Source organism: Ornithodoros turicata, chromosome 9 (assembly GCF_037126465.1).
Source record: "Ornithodoros turicata isolate Travis chromosome 9, ASM3712646v1, whole genome shotgun sequence".
NCBI lineage: Eukaryota > Metazoa > Arthropoda > Arachnida > Ixodida > Argasidae > Ornithodoros > Ornithodoros turicata.
In genome coordinates this window covers 25,537,451-25,558,815 of record NC_088209.1, presented here as the reverse complement: position 1 = coordinate 25,558,815, position 21,365 = coordinate 25,537,451, and the positions used below count along the sequence as shown (strand labels likewise).

Below are 21,365 nucleotides of genomic sequence, written 5' to 3'. Positions count from 1 at the left end.
GAATATTAGGGAGGCTCATAGTCAGTAATGAAATCGGCAGTGGTAACATCTCTACAACAGTAGATGTTAGAGCCCTTCTATGGTTTTGATTTGATTTGATTTGACCTTACCGGCGCAAGGATAACAGCCCTTCTATGGCAATACAAGAACTGCGTTTAGTGGTATAGCATAGCATAGAAAAAAAATCGAGGTGTACCCGCATTGTATCACATATACGCTTCCGCGATATGGTGCAACTCAAAGGTATTTACATGGGCTTCCTCCTGCTCAATTTCTGCGATTGGATATTCGAGTGCAGACTGGCTGGAGCGCATTGGCAAAGTTTCGGGGCAACATTTTCTGCCTTCTATTTCGGAAAGGCACGCTGCAATTCTATGTCGATCGGAGGCAAGCTATGATGGGGCAATCCACGACAGCCGCGCCAAGAGCCCATGAAGAAGAGCATATTTGGATTCCGATGGTCTCATATGTGTTATGTAATGTTCCTTCGTACCAATAATGAAACCTTTTCTTGCCGTATACGTACGTATGATGTGTTTATTGCCTTCGCGGCAATTTAACTGAAAACCATCGTAATGATTTCTGCGGGGATTTGGGTCACCAGAACAACGCTATCGACTGCTTCCGGCCATAGTCCAATGGTTGCCACCAACATTAAAGCAAGAAAGCTACCTCCCATTAGAGGGAAAGGCTTACGTTCCATAAGATACGGCGCCGAACTTTCAATGCTCTAATAAAAAGCCCACAGAGACTGTTCTAAACGGCTTAATGGCAACTTCGAAAGTCCATATAAGGTCCTTCAACGAGTCTGAGAAGACGGACGAGTATAGAGAATGCAAGTAGAATATACCCAGTGTTGGACCGCGACACAGTTTCGATTATGACAGGTTCGGGGGGTGATGGGTCTCAGTGGCAGAACTTGGCGGTCCGTGAAATTGTTATCAACACCTGAAGGAGGCGCCAGTCGTCACCCTTTCGAGGGTCTTTCCGGCCCAATTCGTCCCATTCCGCTCGAAAGAAAGTCTAACCCGGCCTCTTCTTCTTCACAGAGGGCGAGAGTGGTCGCTAGGGTACGTCTGTTCGCCTTAATGCGTATCCTCCGGTAATGAGCAAATAGACCGAGTCAAGATGCGGCTCACAGGTGAGCGGGAGGGTGTAAGGGACCGAGTGCCAGCCTATTAAGGAGGCTGTCTATCCTTTGAGACGTCTCACCGGCCGAGAAATAACACTTACAGATAACGCGCGAGGACGACGAAGGAAAGTGCGGGTAGATTTCTTACCTCGTCAACCTCCAGGTGATAAGGCACGTTTTGAAACTCCGGTGCGTGGTCGTTGACATCTTGGATGTAGACTGTAACCGGCAGGAATGCTTCTTCCTGCGAGCGAAATAAGCTCAAATTAATTATAAATACAGAAAATTGATTAATTTAAAACTTAATTGGCCCAATAAATGATTATCTAATTGACTTAACACAATAGAACTTAATTTTTAAAGTTAAATTAATTGGTAAAGGCTCGTGTGGCGCTGGCAACCATAGTTTTTTATATTTGTTTTGATGTTCAAGGCTGGAGGATGGGATGCTAACCACATTTATTCTTATTTATTTTATTTATTTAGTCATACTCCCAGCCCCCAGTTGGGCTCAAGGCAGAAGTGGAGAAAAGAAGTGTACAAACACACACAAGTTTTCTACGCAACGAAAGTGCAACATGACGCTGCAGCTTATTCAACGCACGCACAAAGGCATCAGCAGTGTCAATATTAACCGCATGTGTCGTCAGGTGATTCCAATCTAAAAACGGTACGTGGGAAGAAAGTAAGTTTAAAAGAATCGTTACGCCGTGTGAACTGTTGGAACTGTTAATCGTGCATTTTCCTAGTTCGCTGCCCAGATAAAGGAGTTACATAATCTGACGCTCGAATTCTGAATTTACCGTGCACTAATTCGTAAAATGGTTTTAGTGCCTTGCTTCGTGTCTTGCTAGCTTTGTAATTCAGTCCTCTTTGTATGGATCCCTCGCATCAATATTCGAGTACCGAACGGACATAAGTATTATAAGCTGTTAGTTTAGTGGCAGAAGTTGCATGTTTCGGGTTTCCCCCTGAGAAACCACAAATATATTTGACGCCTTCCGGCACATGCATGCGGTAAATGTGGATTTTCCATCGCAAATAATGAGTTATGAACATGGACATGAGCATGCTAAGATAGGATTCCTTCCTATCCCTTCCTCCTAGATATCTGTAATGTGACACACGGGTGATAGATACATTATTCACAGAATAATTGAAAACCAAATGTTTTTTTTTTTTTTTCGTTACCGTCAGCACTGCACGCTTCTTAAGATTCAGACTCAATTGCCAGGATTCACGCCATTCATAAACACGGTGCAAGCAGTCATTACATTGAAAGCCGAAAGTCGTGCTGACTCGGATAGAAGAAATTTAATGAGATCAAGATGCGAAGTCAAGTGCTTGAATGTTACCTACTCCAGGATTTCACTACACGTGCACAGTACGGATGCTGGTCGGTATTTCGACGGATCAGCTCGAATCCCAGACTTGTACATATAACTTTTTTTCTGTGCGTTGTGGATCGGTTAGGTGGGTCACGAATAAGGTAAGCCCTTCTTCGTAAACGTACTTGCATTAACTGGCGCTGCCCACAATTATTATGTCTGTGCGGGAAAAATTTATTCAGTGGGTGCGCACAATTATTTTGTATTGCCAACCGTATAGGATGGGCACAATTATTTGGAAGAAGCAACGGAACCACGGCATTAAGACACTCTCGACTTCAGCAGAAAGCGAAGCATTCTGGTACTCTTCGATGAAGGACATTTGTTCTGGTGTGCACTGTGTTATGCCGCCGCCATCTCGGATTAATGTCAGTAGTGTCAGTGTCAATGGGAATTAAGTGAGTGTAGCTCGTATGCTTGCATGGAGTAGCCTCAAAGTTACACTACCTCTGTCTACATCAGGTCGAACAGTCACTAGACGCAGTTACATGAAACCGACAGAAGCGCGTATCCTATCGAGTTATCACACGTCCTCGCACCTATCCCAACCCGGTGGATTGGTTGACGTGGCCCTGTCGGAGAGGATTTGCTGCGATAAGTCGATACGATACGCATTGCTCGCATTTAAGTAAACGCGGCTACTGGCTGGAGACCGACAGATGTTACTCGGTGATTCTAGCTCAGTCCTCCTTCATGCTATTAGGTGCGAATCGTAGGATGAAAAGTATGTCCTATGTTAAAGAGGTTACCCATTCCTCGCAACTCATCATCACTCTATTGTGTCGAATCATACTATGGTCCCATGCTCTGACTTACCGTTCCTGATGCTGCTCGACAGGTCAACTTGAACTTCAACACACTCTGTGGGTCGGGCTGAAAAAGATGAAAAGAACAAATACTGACAAACAATCTTAAAGCGTAGCACGAAAATAAGTTTCGTTCATAACAGAATATCCACTAGCAAAAACAAGTCGTTTAAGTGTCATTTTATTCTGCAGGTAACTAGGCATTTCTGCACTCGTGACCTTTGAAATGACGATAACACATGACACTTTTCTTAATGACACTTGATTACCATCCACACTCTTCTTAAGGGGCCTACCTCTATAGGTAGTTTTCCCAATTTATGACAATAGACACTTTTATTAAACCACCGTCGTTTTTATTACACAATTGAGAAAGCAATCCTTTAGTCCGTTACTAAAATGCGCCGTCTCACATTAGAGCACTGCAGACAGACACGCATCAAGTACCATCAAGGTCCTCATTTAGGGACGCGCACCATTCTAACCGTTCGACCCAGGCATATGAAGTGTTGTCTTCGCCTAGCATAAGGTATACAAAACACAAAGGTGAGAGCGAGGGCTTTCTCTTAATTGGGTCGCGGCGATTGTCGTAAAGACAGGGTTCACCATTGTCTCTGAAGCATCTCTTCAACCTGTAGCAGTGCTCACACGTTCTAACCCAGTTCGAACGGTGAGTGCACTTCAGTCCGTGTACAGTTCGGGTACATCAAAAGACCTCATGCTACATACAGTATAAGCGTAGAGCACATCCGAAGGAACATGTAGATTTTTGAGCACCATAAAGTTCGCTGCGTGTGCAAGGTTCATCGTCGTCAATTACGCGTCTTCAGTGGTGTCCCCGCTTACAAGCCTTACACCAGCGAGATAATTTTATTGGGCACGCTAGTTTGAATAACTCGTGATAGAGGAAAACCGCTATGTTACTCATAGCTACATAGGTAGTGTTGGTGAAAGGGCTCGCCGTTGTCGACCTCGCGGAGGAGGGCAACGTCACGACTAACACCCTTGGGGAATGTGCGTCCTGGGCCGACTTCTAAGGGAACCGTGCCGACATGTGTCTGAAATCGTCTGAGGAAAACCCAGGAAAAAAAACCCAGACAGCACAGCCGGCACCGGGATTCGAACGCGGGTACCTCCCAGACTCGACATGACATGGCCAACACGCTAACCACTAAGCCACGCGAGCTTTTTTTTCCCCACCTCTTATTAACGAATACATACGAGTACACACAACTACAAGTACGTCACACCCTTGCAACGCAGAGGGCCATTACAAAACCTCTAAAGAGAAAACTCAGTACCTTTTGAATTTGGACGTAACGATTCTACAAGCACGTAAGGGCCTCAGACAACATTTCTAACCAACCTGGCAGCTCTAAACGTCGCATAAGGCACAGCTTAAGTTGGGATATCTCCATCTTAAAGTAACTCACAGGAGGCGTTAACGGTTCTTCATTCCTGTCAGCCATATACGAAGTTTCCAATGACAGTACAAGGCTATAAGCATGGCACTGTCGTACCTGACTGTTTCCCTTGGGTGTAATGGGAGAAACCGTGTGGTGTGTGGGTTAAGCCGCAGTCGAGTTTTTAAAACTTTGTACTGGAGATCGTCCCAGAAAAACTGGGCTTCTGTGCAGTCTAAGAAAAGGTTGAACGAGAACAGCAAGTTGGGCTAGTTGGTACGTACTCAACAATATGGTAGCGCGCCAAACAGTACAGTCAATCAATCAATCAATCAATCAATCAATCATCAGTACACGTGGAACAAGAACGACGAGAAGGGGCAAGCGCACCCGAGAAGGGGAGTGCGCTTGTCCCCTTCTCGTCGTTCTTGTTCCACGTGTACTGCTTGGCGCGCTACCCCGTTGTTTTGTTGTTAAGAAAAGGTGGTCATGCGTTTCAGGAACTTTGCATAATCTGCAGTCTACCGACCAGGCCACGTATATATACCCTTCTGCGCGAGCCATGCCTTGACAGGTAGTGTTGAGGTGCGAAGTTCGTAAAAGAATGTCTTCATGTTTGGTTTGATTGGCATCCTTTGGACTCGAACCAAAACATCCTTGCCTGGCCGACTGGGTGGAATCTCTCGATAGGCAGGCACAGGAAACAATTTGTCGATCAAGTGGGACGCTAGCGTTTTCTTGTTGACAGACAAGAGGTATTCAAGGGTAAATCTGGCTTTCAAGAACCTGTATGCACTCAACGACCTTCCTGAAAAAGCCTGCTAACTGCATCGTTCCCTCTGAGAACGTGACCTGCAATTCCGAGCTGATTGATGGCTAGATAATTGATTCAGTTACATAAATACCTAGGGAAGTACGCTACGCGTATCGTTTTAAAGTCGTTTTTAGGTCTAAGTACTTTATCGGTCTTAATATATGCACTATCGATAAACATCTGGATATTCATATTCGTTCTGGACCTGACCAGTCGGATCTACGTAAGTGAATGATCGATCGATACTTTTTTCTGACCATTTCCATGTATGCACAGCTAATGGGATCATTCTTTCATTCGCGAGTTGTTGTTTACATGTCGACAATGGAGTCAACGGCGTAAACTTTAAAACCAGTGAATAGTGCAATAAGACGTCATCTGCACCACCTTGAGAGAGAGAGAGAGAAAATACCTTGAAGTGTCGCGCACGTAAATATTCGCAAACATTCCAATTCCGAACGCTTCTCAGTACATTCAAACCTCCTGAGTGGAGCTCAAGCTATCAGGTCCGACAAAAAGGCATTCTTCCTAGCACTTTAGCAGCTCGTACGTTCAACGAAGCTCTCCGCCTCCACGTTGCCCGGGAGCTGCCACCTAGACGACGAAAAGGCGTGCTTGTTTCGAACAGAAACATCCAGCCCTGTTGCGTTGTCCCGGATGCCTGTCTCGCATCCAGCTCGGAAATGTATATTACTCGTGACGGCTCGGCATTGTGAGAGCCACTTAGGGACATGAAAATGAAGCACCGAGCAACGAGCGCCGGGCATCGGGGAGCAATTCGGCTGCGAGCAACGGCGGGATAACGCAATTAGCCAGCCACCGAGGACTGTACAAGAAACGTCACTGCAGCAATTACTGCGCTGTTCCATGTGCGCCTGGTATGGCACAAGATGTACGTTAATAGCGAGGGTGGCACCCACTCTGTCTCTTGCTCGCCCTTGGCATAGTAAGGAGCTAACATGAAGGAACTTTACACTCACAGTGTAAATGACTGCCCACATTGTGTATTGCACCCAGCAATGAGAGAAGATTACGGTAACTTTATTAGTAGTATACCTTAATTGCGCGGCCATATTACCGCATTGCGCAACCACAAGCGTATTACGCAACGCGCACCAAGTGTCTTTGCGCAAGAACAAATGACCTGCAGCACGCGCGCGCTAGGTTTCTTTATGTTCACACCCTCCTGAACCCACTTAACTCTTTCAGAGAGCCAGAGTGGTGCTCCCGTTACTCAGTGACGAATAGAGTTCCCCGTAAGTAGCACCGTGCCTTGTCTGTAGCAGACCAACCCCACCTAGATAACACAAGGCCTCTTCATGCTTCCCTCTCCCTGCGTGTGACGTAATGCTAGTTGCCCGGGCCTGATCCCGAGTCCGGTGGCTCGATGCATGCTGATGCAAGCGTTGTGTAACTTGCCGGTCATATCTCCATGCTTCTAGTGTCTGTTTCGTGATTTTGGCCTGTGCGTCGCGTACTGCATTGTCAGATTTCTCGAGTGACAGGTACGCATGCTTTTGGAACGCTCGTAGAGATAGGCAGTGTCCGTTAACTGAAACGATGTTGGTGAGTCAGTTCCACATGGGCCGGTGCTGCGCTCCTCGCACGACGAGGGCCCAATAGTGCATGTGTTCTCGTGTCCACAGGATGAAACTCTCAAAGAATCGTAGCTGAAGGCGATTCCACGCGCAGATTTTAAACCGAGCATTCGCTCCAAGGTATGTAAGCAAACTTGAAGTCACTGCCGCTGGAACGCGCTGTGGGATCTTGCTTACATGTTGATTGTAATACGGTCGTCCTCATTCTCTCGCAGGTCTGCGAACTGCATTTTCAGCAAACGGAATTGTGCCGAAACTCACGCACAGCGATGGGGCCACTGGGAAGACGACTGAAATCGAAAGCGATCGACTACGACTGGTGCCAGGTGCTGTGCCTTCAGTTTATTAAAACTGCCCGGCCTACATGTCATCTACGCGTGCTCGTTGCGAATCAACGAACTCCAAACGCGCCAGGATGAAGACCACGACCCTTCAGAAAGCCCTAAAAAATTCACTAGGAACCAGAAGAGAAGAAGTGATGAAGAATTCAGTGTCTTCTATGACGACTTAAAAAGCAAGTTAGGAGGCATCTTCAACACCAATTTTGGACAATGAGTGTGACTGACAAGTGTTTGATGTTTCTTCACATTGAAAGCAACCCATCATCGCACTTAAGGTTTTGTGCAACCATTTAAGTGTTCGAAGGAGTAAAGTAGTATTTTCAAGGTTCGGATAAATATATAAACTTAGAAGTGCTTCATTCACCAGTTGGCTTTGTTCCTGAGTTGATGCTAAACTCCATTACGTTCGTTAAAACACCGCTTTCAACAACAAGAGCGCCACGTCGCTTGCTTAGGCACGCTGTGGCGGCCGTCCAAGTATCAGAGGCAAGCAGCGGAGGGACAACTAGAGTGACGTCACGGCGTGCATGAAGAGGCCTTGTGTTACCTAGGTGGTGTTGAGCAGACGAGCTTTCAGTGAGAAACGAGATCTCGCGTCTGCTCACCGCTGAGCTTACGTCATACGGACCTGGCTACGTCACGCCATGAGATGGGGCCTTACCTCCAAGGTGACGCCGCACTCCCCAAGCTGCTGTGTGAGGGCTATTTTGTAAACTGAATTGCAGTAGGTAATAAGTGGGTAAAAGTGAGTAAACGTTATAATAAGGTAATTTAAATGATATTGTGCATGGTTTCCCCTGATAGAAACGGGGTTTCGAGCAACAATAAATTTCGCTTCCTTGCCCCCCTTTAAAATGAATTCGGCTCAATATTGTTAGTCCATAGTCCACAAAGGCCTTACGTCGGGTTTTGTGCGAGCTTGTCTAAGTAAGTGTTTGGGAGTTTTGGCACGGGCCGTTCTACTCTCCGTAAGGTACGTCTCCTTCATTTATTGTTGTTGTTGTTGTTGACATAATCAAAGGGCAAAAGAGAAACAAATGAATCGATGAGGTCGAGCTGCTTCGCGCCCTCCTAGAGATGCATTGCCTGCCATGCGTGCCTTGAAGCATAGCTCATTCCAAATCAAACAGTTGGGATGTCAAAGCGAAGCGATCGAAAGGTAGGGATGACGCACGCTTCGGTAATGGTCGCGTCCATATCCATTAAGGAGTTCAACGATTTCGGTCCCTTAGATCGTGACTCCCTCGAACAGCGACGCTTCTGTGGAGGAGCAATAGCAAAGTGACGTATGGGAACGTCAATTCGACCGGGCAAGGACTACATTGTGGGACACCTCTTTGAAGCGAGGGAAGGTCGTGATAAGGTGATGTTCGCTGCATCAGATGTCAGCAAAATCAACGAAAACGCAAAAACGGGCAAGTTTACTGAATTAACGTTTTAAATAACAAGAGGGAACGTTTGAATTGAGAAATTTGACAATCGCGATTCTTGTGTGTTTTTGTTTATTCGTGATCTGTCAACCTAAATGAACGTACAAGAATAATCGGGGAGTTGTGGGAGCCATGAATGTTTAAGAAAAAGATGAACGCAATAATCGAATACTGTTCACTGGGGAGTGGAACTCGCTAGTCGTGTTTGAAATCACGTACACGTACTATTTGCATGAGGGTTATAGGAGAGCGCAAGAAAAGGACACAACGGAAAGCGAGTAGACAGGACAAGCGCTCGTCTTGTCTATACTCGCTGTCCTTAGTGTCCTCTTCTTGCGCTATCCCTCCATATGCACCAACTAGTCCAAAAGATAGTGTTGTTAAACGTACTATATATCTAGTACGCTGTTAATGGGCCCTAAATATCAAACTGAAATCGAGATTGGTTTTAATTAAGTTTTAAAGTTTGCCTCTCTCGATGAAATATAATACGATAATTATTTGCTCCATCGAGAGAGAAAGAGTAATAGAGACTTGTCGTGGCCGCGGTTCTCAAAAGCAGAGAGCTTTTGTTTTATTATTAATTATTATTATTAATTTATTATTATTTTTGTTAGCGTTTCTTCAATCCATCACCATTACTGGCGACAACTATTGCTATACAGTGCAGTTGCAATATCGTGTTCTAAGTTCATATATAATGCGATTGTTTGTATCGCAACACTGCAGCACTCAGACAGGGTAATTGGGTTACAACAAACAGACAGAGACTTCTGCAGACTCTCAACTGACAGGATTTTTATTTTTGTAATTTATGATTTCTATAAAATCTTGTCAGTTGAGAATGTGCAGAAGTGTTTGTCTGTTCGACCTAACCCAATTATCCTATTACAGTGTTGCGATATGAACCATCACCCGCTCCCCTTATCCCATTGATAGTGCAATTATCACTGACGTTGCATGGTTCCCACTGAATTTTGGAACAATTCGAACAATTGGAACAACAACAAAAATTCGAGGATCTTTCAAGGACCTTTCCACGTTCAGCCGTCATTTGGATGTAAAACACAGTTTATGACCAGGGCTTCAATATTTCACAAAAATATTTACTTCGGGAATCACACGAGAGTTGTTGTTGTTGTGATCTGTTCACAAATGTGACTGACGACTCCTGAATGTTAAAGGAAAATTTATTAATGCAACGAAGGGATACGTAAATTTCTCGCTGCTGATTCCTATTGCAGAGAGTGCCCACTCCTGTGGATTCGAAACTATAGTTTGGAGTCCAGATCAGCGGAATTTGCATATATAGCAGCTCCATGAGAACAAGAAAAAGGTGCAAAATCATCAACCACCACCACAACAGATAAATTAATGATGGTGAATGGGGAAATTCGCCACATGAGGTGCGGCCCACTACCCCAAGGCACAAATGGACGGAATGAGATGTGTGAAAAATCACGGTTTTTCAAGGAGTGAGAAAAAAAAACGATTCCAGGGTTCTCCAGTCATAGAAAATGACATTTTCAAATTCCAGGGCATTCAACGGTGTCAAGGACCGGTGCGAAACCATGCCTTTGTATAGGTGAAAAGAAACGTAAACTAAACGGTAGCACCATCCTAAGTAACAAAACAAAAAGAAAAACATGAGTAAAAAAAAAGAGAGAAACGCGATACTATATAAAGTCTATTCCGACAACGCAGGTTCTCATCACAAACAATTTCCCGACCTACGTTAGCACACCCAACAAGGATTACGTGCAACAGAAGTCAAGGCTCAGAAACCACACTATAGACGCAGTGTTGCCAAACACACTTTGAATTCCGTCTGTCAAGCATATCAAATACATACCGAACAACAAAAACAAAGAGAACAGAAAAATGCAAACGACTCGAACGTAGGGGTGATGAGATACTGTATACACGTGCAAGACCCACTTCCGTTCAGTAACAATGCATTCTCTCACCTCGCAAGGAAGAGTTGCGTAAACACCTGCGACTCAGTCCAAACTGCCCCTAAAAAGCCGTTGCTTTGTCTTTCTCGGCAACCCTTAGTAAGGGGCGACAACGTTTACATCGGCGAACACAAACAGCCCCTGAGGTCGTAAACAAGTAGTAAGACAACGTGCGGTAACGACTGCACTGCTACTGGCCTTTTTACAGCTCTTTTCGAAGAGCGCAGAATACAGGAAGTATGAATTCCCTGGGTTGCATGTCAAAATCGCTTTGAGACCAAATTGCCCCAGGCTAATAAACATTTCCATTTCCTGGGTTTTCTGCGAGTCATCATAAGAAACGTTGGGAAAGTCGATTTCATTTAGAAACTTCCTCCGACCTTTTTGGGGATCAACTTCTTTTTAGGTCACATTCGTCCTCCAACGCCATTCAGGGAGTACCACTTCAAACTTCTTTAGCTTTGAGTTTTTGCATTCAAACTCGTAACGCGCGCCCCACAGAAAGACCTCGGCTGATGATGCCTGGATTACTGCAGAGCGCGCTTTTGCCGGCGCGAAGAAAACCCCTTAATGAGGACGTCGTACACGCTCGTACGCATTCTTAAGAACTCCTGCAATCGTGTGCTACAGTGGTTTCTAAGTCCAACTCACGAGTGCAGAAAATCAAGCATCACATGAAATACAGGTCGTCCCGGAAGAAGGCGCCTCTCAGTGTAAGAAGATAATTTCGAAAAGAAAATTTGTAACGGTTCAGAGAGTCTTCTTGTGCGCGGGAGAGCGGTTCGGTGCGACTTCGCTCTCATCAAATCTTCTCTTCATGCAATTTCATTAAACCGTACTTCACCTGACATCATGCTTGACCCCCTTCATTGGCACTCACGACGTTTACCTCACGGGAGTAACCCGTCCTCACTCTCCCGCACAATTATTATTGAACGACCTCTGTCAAGGTGATTCAGTTCATGACATCATAGTTTTTTTTTTAAATCATCTTGTATTGTTCAAATGCACTGTCTTGACATATCTTTACGAAACTAAAAATAAAAGTTGGACAGTTCGGTGCGAGACGTACATGTACGATACGCGGCACGTATTCGATATACCCGAATATGGTATCTATTCGATATACGGGAATATCGTTATCTGCCCTGATTTGCTGAAAACAGGAGGCGCACGCCTTTTTTGTGACACTTATGCGGTTCATGATGGTCACGAAAAGGGCGTACGCCTCCCGTTTTCCACAAATCAGGGCAGATAACGATATCATTCGAGATTATGGTTGGCTAGGAGCGTGCTATGCGGTGAAGTTAATTTTTAAGAGTATAGCTAATCATGTTATGTGTTTCACACGCACACTTCAACTCACACACGCTCACGAGTGACGGGACGTTCAATGTTCTTTTAAACGAGTGTTTACGTACCTTAATGACTGCCCGATACATACCTGACCACACTTTAGTGGTATAGGGTAAACTATACCAATATGGCATCTTTTTTTAGTAGCTCGTAGGTATTTTACGAAAACGATACCATAAAGGAAGCTACAAAACGAAACAGCACCAACGTGATGCGAGCCACTTCAAAGGAAGAAGGTAATTGGCGTACCGTATTATCGGAATCGTTATTGCGAACACTTTCCGGTCTGCACCACATCGCAATTAACGCGTGCGGTCGGATATCGCTGATCGCGACCTCGATAACGCAGAAAGGGCGTCTTACCCTATCGACGAGATCCTCCAGAGATTTGGCCACCTTGATGGAAACAGCCCGATCGTCGATGTCTTCGTGTCTGAAGTAGTTGATGTCACTCAGGCTGTTGTCCATCGCTTCCACTCTGAGCTCGCGCCGGGGATGGACTTCCACCCGGAAGACTTCTTGTCCTGTAGAATTAAGAAATAAAATGCATTGTTATGTGCACTGAATGACGCTCGCTTATTATGTCGGTACACAATGATGCAGAGAATACCGCCTTTAGTCTGTCATCTCTCCTCCCTCCTCTTTTTTGCCCCTTCTCCTCCTTTTTTTTTTGTTCTAGTAATTATATCCCTCCCCCTCTGTCATGGGTAGGCTAATAAAAAAGTAACTAAGTTGCAGTTACAGTTAGCCTGCAAAAATTTTAACTGAGTAACAGTTACAGTTACCGTTTTTTAAATGTAACTAGTTACGGCTGCAGCTATTAAGTTAAATTAGCTAAGTCACTTTGCAGTGAACTTTTAAGAGACAAGCCACACAAATGCAGCTCTCAAAAACTCTGTTCATGCAGCTGTACTGTCCTATCTATCATGTTGCCATGTACATTCTTAAAACGGTCACTTCTAATAGAGGTAAAACTAGCGTAATTAGCGTAACCAAGCACTAACACGGCATTGCACAACGTCGCGTAATACCTGGATGTGGTTGCCTGTCAAGAACGAAAGTGTGCCGAAAATACACTGAAATTAATGCTCAAATTTCCCCATTCTGTGCATAGTGGTTTATGAAATAGGGTGTGACTACTTCGCCTCGCGGCAGAAACCTGGGAGTACTCCGCTGACACAATGCACACAGGACCGTCATAAGCGTTACCTGTTTCGAGTAACAGTTTGTTTACGGGTTACAGCGAGCACATTGTGATGTGGCCACGAGAGAGTTTCGTCTAAGCTCGTTACGGATTATGTAACCGCTACACCAGGAGTTATCCGTTTTCAGTGGTAACGTGAGAAGGGACCGTTTTAAGAGTGTACCTTTTACTTTTAGAGGTAAAATATATACATTTTTACCTCTATTAGAAGTGACCGTTTTAAGGGTGTACGGTGGAAGCTAGTCTAGGTCATCCTGGCTGCGTATGAGATGACAAAATTCCTGGAATTCCTAACTGGAAGATATGGCAGGACATTTTGAAGCCTCAACAAAACGACGCTAACAGGGAACTGGCGCGAGGAAAATATTGTCATGCTCGAGTTAACTTAGTTACGGTGACGTTTTAGAGTTACTTTTAATCAAAAGCGGTAGCTAGATACAGTTACAAATTACTTTTCTAGAAAAGTAACAAGATACTACAAAAGAGTACCTAGCTACAGTTACCACCCAAGACTGGCATTAGCGGAGCCCCATGTAAACCATTTACTTGTGGAACTATAGCTTAGGAGAGAGAGAGAGAGATACATGATGACGATGATATGGAGATGACTTCCGCTCATTGAGCAGAATGTTAACCCATTGCTATTGGGAATAAAATGGGAGGATGGTGATGAGGATGATGCTGACGACGTTGACGGGGTCTTATAGCTTAGGAACAGCTTACGTAGAAACGGCTAAGCATATTGCAGTTCTGTTCGTCGTTGCTTTGCTGGCTTTGAAACCGGTTGATACGCAGGAAGAACACTGTATGTGATCCGGGCACCTAACACGTGTTCACAGATGAGCCCGACAAAGATATTGAAAGATTGCACGAAACTAATATTTGTCTCGATGCACCCTGCACAACCATGAACGAAAGCGTTACTGACAATAGAATAGGAAATTAGGGAGAAGAAGCGACTCGAAGTGGCACAGCTTTTTTTTACACCTTTCGAGGGTAATTGTCGCCCTATGGCATGATGAGTCTACTTAATAAAGAGAAACGTGTCTATTTGTAAATAGCACTCCTTGTACGTGCGGAAGCGTGCAAAAAAGAAAAAAAAATACTGCGTAGAGATTCACCTTATCCACCTCAAGCATGAACGTGTCTGTCCACTCTAAGGACAAAGTAAGTAACTTTAATCCTTTTGAGGCCTAGCTGCATTGCCAGAACCATTTGCGCCTCTCGTGAAAAAATGCGCGGATATTTATACGTAGTTTAGGAAATATTTTTAGTGGTGGTGAGAAAATTTCGGGGCCCGTGCAATGAAATTGAGACTAATTGCGATCTAGGGGACTAAAAGCTGTAATTTCTCCCGAATTCTTGTTAGAGTGTACCCTCAATTTCCAGCAGCTACACATTCGGTGCAGAACGCACTTTTTTCGTCTTAGCCATGGGACATTTGGTTGAAAAGGAGCGACGCTCCAAACGCAATTTAACGTGTCGCGATAAAAATCGATTGTGCGAACCACGAAACGGATGATCGGTTCCAATAAATCACGGCCAGTTCCAATATCGTGTCAAAACTCAAGTGAACCAAACTCAGTTCCGCTGTTATGGAAAGGAAACATCTGGCTTTGTTGTGAGGCAGATTGATTAGGTTGTTCAAATCTTTCGGAGGGATCGAAGGCGAACCCTTTCTTATAAGAATGGCGCGAGCGGTTTTGAAGTGCCGAGCCGATAATATGAAAGAAAACGGTTTTCTGGTCGCACAGTCCAAGGGAAAAAAAGAAAAGGGTAATTATAGTCTTTTGGGGCACTAGATACGTCGTCACGACCATAAGTCCTTTTCGGGAGTAAACGCACCGCAGTTAATGTGAAGTTTAGGGACTATTTGCAGAGCGGGGGAGTAAATTTCGGGGACATGGGGCTCAAATGGGGATGTAAATACAATCTGTGGGACTAGAAGCTGTAAGTGCTTCCCAATTTGCTCATTTTTCTCGAGTTCTTGGGACGTCGAAGGCAATAATGTTGGACGTGACACAACAGAAAGCCTGCAGGATAAACAGGGAAAGTCGTGCAAGTTGACTGTAAGCGTGAAAACGATTCCGGAACGTTTGCGCACTCTCCTGTCGTTGCGCTATGTCTACGTGTACTAGAAATATCTAAGCAAACAAGAAACAAAAACAGAAGGGAAGCACGTAATGGATGAGCTTATAACTCAAACGCCGCCATACCCGCACTGGACCTTGTTGGATTTTCGTAAGCGCTACGAAGGTCCAATGTGGCTCATACAGCTGTCCAGTGACGGCGTTGGAGTTGTAAACTTTTCGATACGTCGTTTGACAAGACCCTATATTGCTTTTGTCTCTGTTTCACTAAGAACTTGTATGCACTGCAGCATTTACAGTTCTTTGTTGTGTGTGTGTTTGGAGACTAAACTCTGCTTTCGACATTCTTCCGAAAAAATAAACTGATAAGTCGGGTATTTCCATATCACATGAGACTTGCATGCACGGTATTTGAGTTACGCTTCCAGCATAAATGTTCCCATTGGGATAGCAGCATCGTCATTGTGATCAAACTTCATCACGGGCCGCTGGCAGCAGCCCGATATGCGAACCTTTGTTCGTGTGATTCCAGCGCCGTAAAAAAAAATCGTGCTTCTCAGCGAGTTTGATGGGGAGGTTTACAGCGCCGGAACCTTCCGCCGGACCTGCGTAACCCAAGGAGCGGCCCGCATCTAAAATTATCCCCATCTCCTCCGGAAGAGACAAGCACCGTCGTCTAACAACGACGAATTCATCTGGGTCCCACGGTATGGCACAGCCGGATGATTACTACAGCGTGTTGGGTGTGACCCGAAATGCTACCGTAGCCGAAATCAACAAAGCCTTCAGAAATCTCGCTCTTCAATACCACCCAGACAAGAACCTGGAACGCAAGGACAGTGCGGAACGAATGTTTAAGCTCATATCCGAGGCACACAGTGTACTGTCAAACGATTGCTCGCGACAACGTTATGACGTGGATTTAAGTAGGGGAACACTTCGTAGAACCACTTCGGGAGTTTTGCGTGCGTTCTACTACTACATACCCGCGTACAGAAACACGGTCCCACAAGACTCCCGTTGCTTCATTCCGGACCAGACCTGCGGTCAGTATTCTACGACAGAGGTACACGAAGGTAATGCTTATCCTGGTTACGGACCGTACAGTTACGCCCAGCAGTACGGGTATCCTCCGTCGCAGGGCCACTGGCTCAGCAGAGAGACCATGGCCAGGTCAGCGAGCATGTATTTCAACCGCCCTTCCTACTACGGCGGTGTGCCTTCCGGAAGCCAATGTGTCATCAACGCAAACCAGCCTTCGCCCCAGCAGGCCATGCAGGCCCTTCCGTCTGATTACGAACGTCAAACGTCCACGAAAGTTGTTCAGGGAAAGAGAGTGGACTTGGAAGTGATCAAGGAGAACAACACGGAAACTGTTAATGTGTATGAAGACGGGGTACTCACTCACAGCACGTTTCGACGCATGCCAAAGTAGATGGAAGATGTTTTTTTTTAATTGTTCACATGTGGTTCCTCTAAAAATCTGGCAATAAACTTGCACAGACGTGCTCCTGTTATGATGCCCTACCAATCCCGAACGTGAAATAAATTAATAATAATATGAAAAAAAAAAACGCGGGAGCTCAAGCAGTTTGGAAATAGTTAAGCAAAGCTTCGGTCAAGACAGAAACAGTAGTGGTCCTAGAGGATCACAGACAATCAGGCAGTGTTTGAAACTCAAGCTTCGTAACAGAGGCAAAAGTATTGGTGCAAGACCATCAGCAGACGAAGGCGTAGGCAGTGTCGTGGAAGAAGAAGAAAAACAAAATTGCACGTTCTAAGGGGATCCATGTTGCTCGAGATTGTGCCTGATCCGTGAACCGGATCTTGGACAAGATGTTAATATTCTCACCCTTCTGTGCTTAACAAGGAGATGGTTGGATTCCGGCATGGGCGACGATTATTACAGTGTCCTGGAAGTTGACCGGAACGCGACGCCAGAGGACATACGCAAGGCATACAGGCGCCTTGCTCTGAAATGGCACCCTGACAAAAATCCAAACAACAAGGAAGAGGCTGAGTCTCGTTTCAAATCCATCTCTGAAGCCTACGAAGTGCTCTCCGATGAAAGCAAACGGCGCCAGTATGACGTGTACGGGAATTCAGACTTTCGTGACTCACAGCATTCCGATACATCAGCGCGGTACAGTGGCGGAGGGTACGCGTTTACCTTTCGTGACCCCGAGGAGCTGTTCCGCGAGTTTTTTGGCACGTCCGATCCTTTCCATGACCTTCTTCGAAACATCCAGACAGGATCCGGTTCCCAACCAAGGGGCACAACAGTTATGACGGGTATCCCAGGTGGGCTTCCTTTCTTCCAACCGACATGGGCCACCCTGCTGAGACCAGGGTACCTTTTCGACCTGGACGACATGCTTTTTCAAGGGGGCTGCAGAGAAAGTGGAGGGAACGGAGGAAGACACCCGCCTTTCTCCGGTGCCCCAACGCAGACAATGACGTCGATCCGGTACGTTAACGGCAAGCGAATCGAAACGCGCACAGTCATTCAGGACGGGGTGAAGACTGTCCTGTGCTTCGAGGATGGGCAGCTAGTGTCAAAGACAGTAAATGGGGCTCAACAAGAAATCGTGGCCGAACAAGACCAACAGTTAAACCCGGTCAGGGCACCCGGATCGAGGACTCCAGACGTTACGGACAATGCACGTCCGACCTCAAGTGGAAACGCAACTCCGGCTACGTATGGCACGCACGAGCAAGGTTCTCCCGCGAAGGGCCGGACCCCTGGAACTCAAAAATCGGCAAGCGATAAGCCTGGATTGCATCAAAATCAAAGCCTCAAGGTCGCCGGAACAAAGACGCCATCCAAGGGTGCACGTTCAAATAAAAGTAAGGGTCACGCGGGCAAAGCAGGCAGCCCGACCAAGAGCAAAAAAGATGACAATCCGAAGGGTACCAAGAGGCAGGGGAAGAACGTGTAAAGCGCATTTTCACTGAGAATAAATGAGTCGAAGGTCTAGTAATACGCAACGTCTTTTGTGTTTTTCTTCTTTCGTAAACAAGCCCCCAAACTATCATACGCGCAACTTGTTTAGACAACGTCATATTTAAGAAAATGCACCTGCACCACACTAACGCTTCGTGATGTGTTTGTATTGTGTATATTCTGTCTGGTTGTGTTGTGTGTCTCTATGTGTTACCTCAGGTCTGCACTATGTTTCCGTATAAAGTGTGCGCCGGAATAAGATACCAATCACAATAACGCTTGCTCATATGGCTCCGAATGGCGGCGTTGTAGGATGTTGGATGCCGCTAAGTGTAAAATGTCATAGCAAGTGTAACAACTTAGTGTAGTAACATTGCAAGTAAAGGCGCGCTTTTTTCGTTAATTGAATTATAGCTGGTACATACGTGCACCTTCACACGCGTCTATGTGGGTGAGGAAAAGTCATGAGGACGTCTGCTACGTCGAAGTCCAATAGGTATAACATTTACTCGAAGACTTAGTGCTAACAAAGGGCACGTAAGTGGTACACATAACGTTTGCAACTATACAGTGGGGAGGCCAGAGCACGCAATTGCCAGGGTAGACGGGAAGTACGGCATAGCTGTTTCTCGAAGCGAATCGCATTCTGTTTAACAGCATTTCGGGACGTGTGCAAAAGCATGACAAAATGGCAGTTAAGTGAACTAGTCTGGCACAGGGTTCTCGAAGCTTTTAGGCCTGGTGTGAAAAATGGAGTCCTAAGTTCAGTGAGCCACGATCCGCCCGAGACGATAAGACAAGAGTAACGTCTGAAACTTATCGGTACATGGCTGCGGGGTACCCGCACTGGGAGGTACCCGGGTTCGAATCCCGGTGCCGGCTGGCCTGTCTGGGATTTTTCCTGGGTTTTTCACAGACGCTTTCAGACATATGTCAGCACAGTTCCCTTAGAAGTCGGCCCAGGACGCACATCCCCCCAGGGCATCAGTCGTGACGTTGCCCACCTCTGTGAGGCTGACAACTGCGAGCCCTTTCACCATCACCACACCACACCACCACACACATGGCTGCGTAATGTTCGTACACTCTCAGAAAAAAGTGTGGAGTAGTTACACCTTTCAGGAGGTAATAGTCGTCGCATACGTTGCGCCTAAAAGGTTGCAAAGTTCTACCTCCTACCTACGAAGCCGCTTACCGCTTACCGCTTCTGAGTCGGTGAGCGAGGGGGGCGTACGCCTTTTTGTAGCAATTTGGATATATGATAATTGTTTTTGCCACCCATTCACACCCTTTATCAGACGCGATGTTGACCTAGGTGGCAACTGTAGAAGTTACCACTTTTTCACACCCTTTTTTCTTAGAGGTAGAGTGTAAGGTGGGTGGAATTTCGTAGCAGAAAACGAAAGACAAAAAGGAAAAGGAAAGATAAAAGGGGGAAAATTAAGATGGCATTGAAGTTACAGCAGTGGATACAGTTCGAACAAGGTGTATTGAAAAGAAGAGGACGAAGTATTTCACCGTCACCGTCATCATCACCACACACGAGGCGCGCCGTTCGCACGGCACAGATTGGGCTTAGCTCCATGGTAGCAACATGGTAATCTGATCAGCTAGCAATTCGACGGCCTACTCAAAAATTCCCGCAGTCGCACCTTCGGCACATCCACGACCTCCGTTTAACATGTTGGACTACTACAAAATCCTCGGCGTCGCACGAACAGCCCCGGTAGAGGAGATCAAGCGAGCGTACCGCAAGCTGTGTCTGCGCTGGCACCCAGACAAGAACCTAGAGGACAAGGAAACAGCTGAGCAGAACTTTCGCAATGTAAGCCAAGCCTACCAAATCCTGTCGGACGTGACGAAGAGGAAAGATTACGACCACCAGTGTGCTATGTTGCGAGGGCAAGCGAGGGCGACCCACAAGCCGGCGGCTAGTCCCTTCTCCACGCTGGAAGAAATTATCAAAGGTTTCCACCGCCGTTCCTGGGAGATTCACCCGGAATGCCGCCTCTCCAGTCCCTTCACGGCCAGGAAACCGACGACAAGGGTTGGAGTAAGCGTCGGTGGAGTGCGCACCAATGCCGACCTCAACGATTTTCGAATGATTCACCACTGTACCATAGGAAGAAGACATAGGAGACAACCACCCGGGATGTCCCCAGCATCTTTTTCAGGTGGAACAAACGCTGCTGCTGCTGCTGCTGCTCAGAAGCCAGCCACTACGAGGGGGACCGTGTTTGAGGTCAGGACAGTGATGTGCGACGGCATACAGAAGGTGTCCCATTTACAGGAAGGAATACGAGTATCGCAGACCACGTATGTGATGCGCAAAAAGTGACACAACCTGAAGGTCGCGGAGTGGAGCGATGTGTTGACTATTTCGTGGTAGTATAATGGAAGATAAATTTCTTGGAGCTATGCCTCTCAACGGATACTGTCCTAATTGCGTATCGCTCTTCCACTGGATGCTAGTCACTTCCGTGTTATTGTGCTTTTGCTATTCAATTTTGCTACAACATTATCCCTATCCGTTCTTTGCTTTGTCTTTTTTTTTTTTTTTTTTTTTTGCACGGCGCTGCTATATAACCTGTTGTTTTGCCTTTAGAAACGATTTGTAGCCAATAGTTTGCGTAACGTGGATAGTGCACGGTCCCGAGCTATGGCTTTCGCTCACTGGCGTCAAAATTATCAGGATAATACGACATGTCACTTTGGCTGCCAGAAAGGCACATTCAATAATCGCGCACCCCAAGTACTAGATTACGTCGTCTATTATCTTCTTGATACCTTGGCGTTCGCCTTCTCTGATTTGATAAACCGTTTGTGTTAAACGGAAGACGTTTATCATTTTCTTTTACAACGCCACATGCAAACGAAGTTTGGGACCGAAATGTACCAACAGAC

The 21,365-nt window shown here is 45.9% G+C and overlaps 2 protein-coding genes across 2 annotated transcripts in view; one reads left to right on the top strand and one right to left on the bottom strand.

Annotated features, from left to right (window-relative positions):
• Positions 1 to 21,365, bottom strand: part of LOC135368450 (protocadherin Fat 3-like) — a 213,163-nt gene that overhangs the window by 85,540 nt on the left and 106,258 nt on the right. Inside the window, exons 4-6 of the mRNA XM_064601731.1 lie at positions 12,587 to 12,747; positions 3,337 to 3,393; positions 1,281 to 1,376 (exon numbers count right to left, since the gene is read on the bottom strand). Coding sequence (XP_064457801.1) covers positions 1,281 to 1,376; positions 3,337 to 3,393; positions 12,587 to 12,747 — 314 coding nt within the window. The remainder of the gene's footprint in view (positions 1 to 1,280; positions 1,377 to 3,336; positions 3,394 to 12,586; positions 12,748 to 21,365) is intronic.
• LOC135367832 (dnaJ homolog subfamily B member 6-B-like) lies at positions 17,273 to 18,500 on the top strand. The gene has a single exon (XM_064600949.1). It carries the CDS (start codon positions 17,407 to 17,409, stop codon positions 18,454 to 18,456), a length of 1,050 nt encoding a protein of 349 aa, XP_064457019.1. The 5' UTR covers positions 17,273 to 17,406; the 3' UTR covers positions 18,457 to 18,500.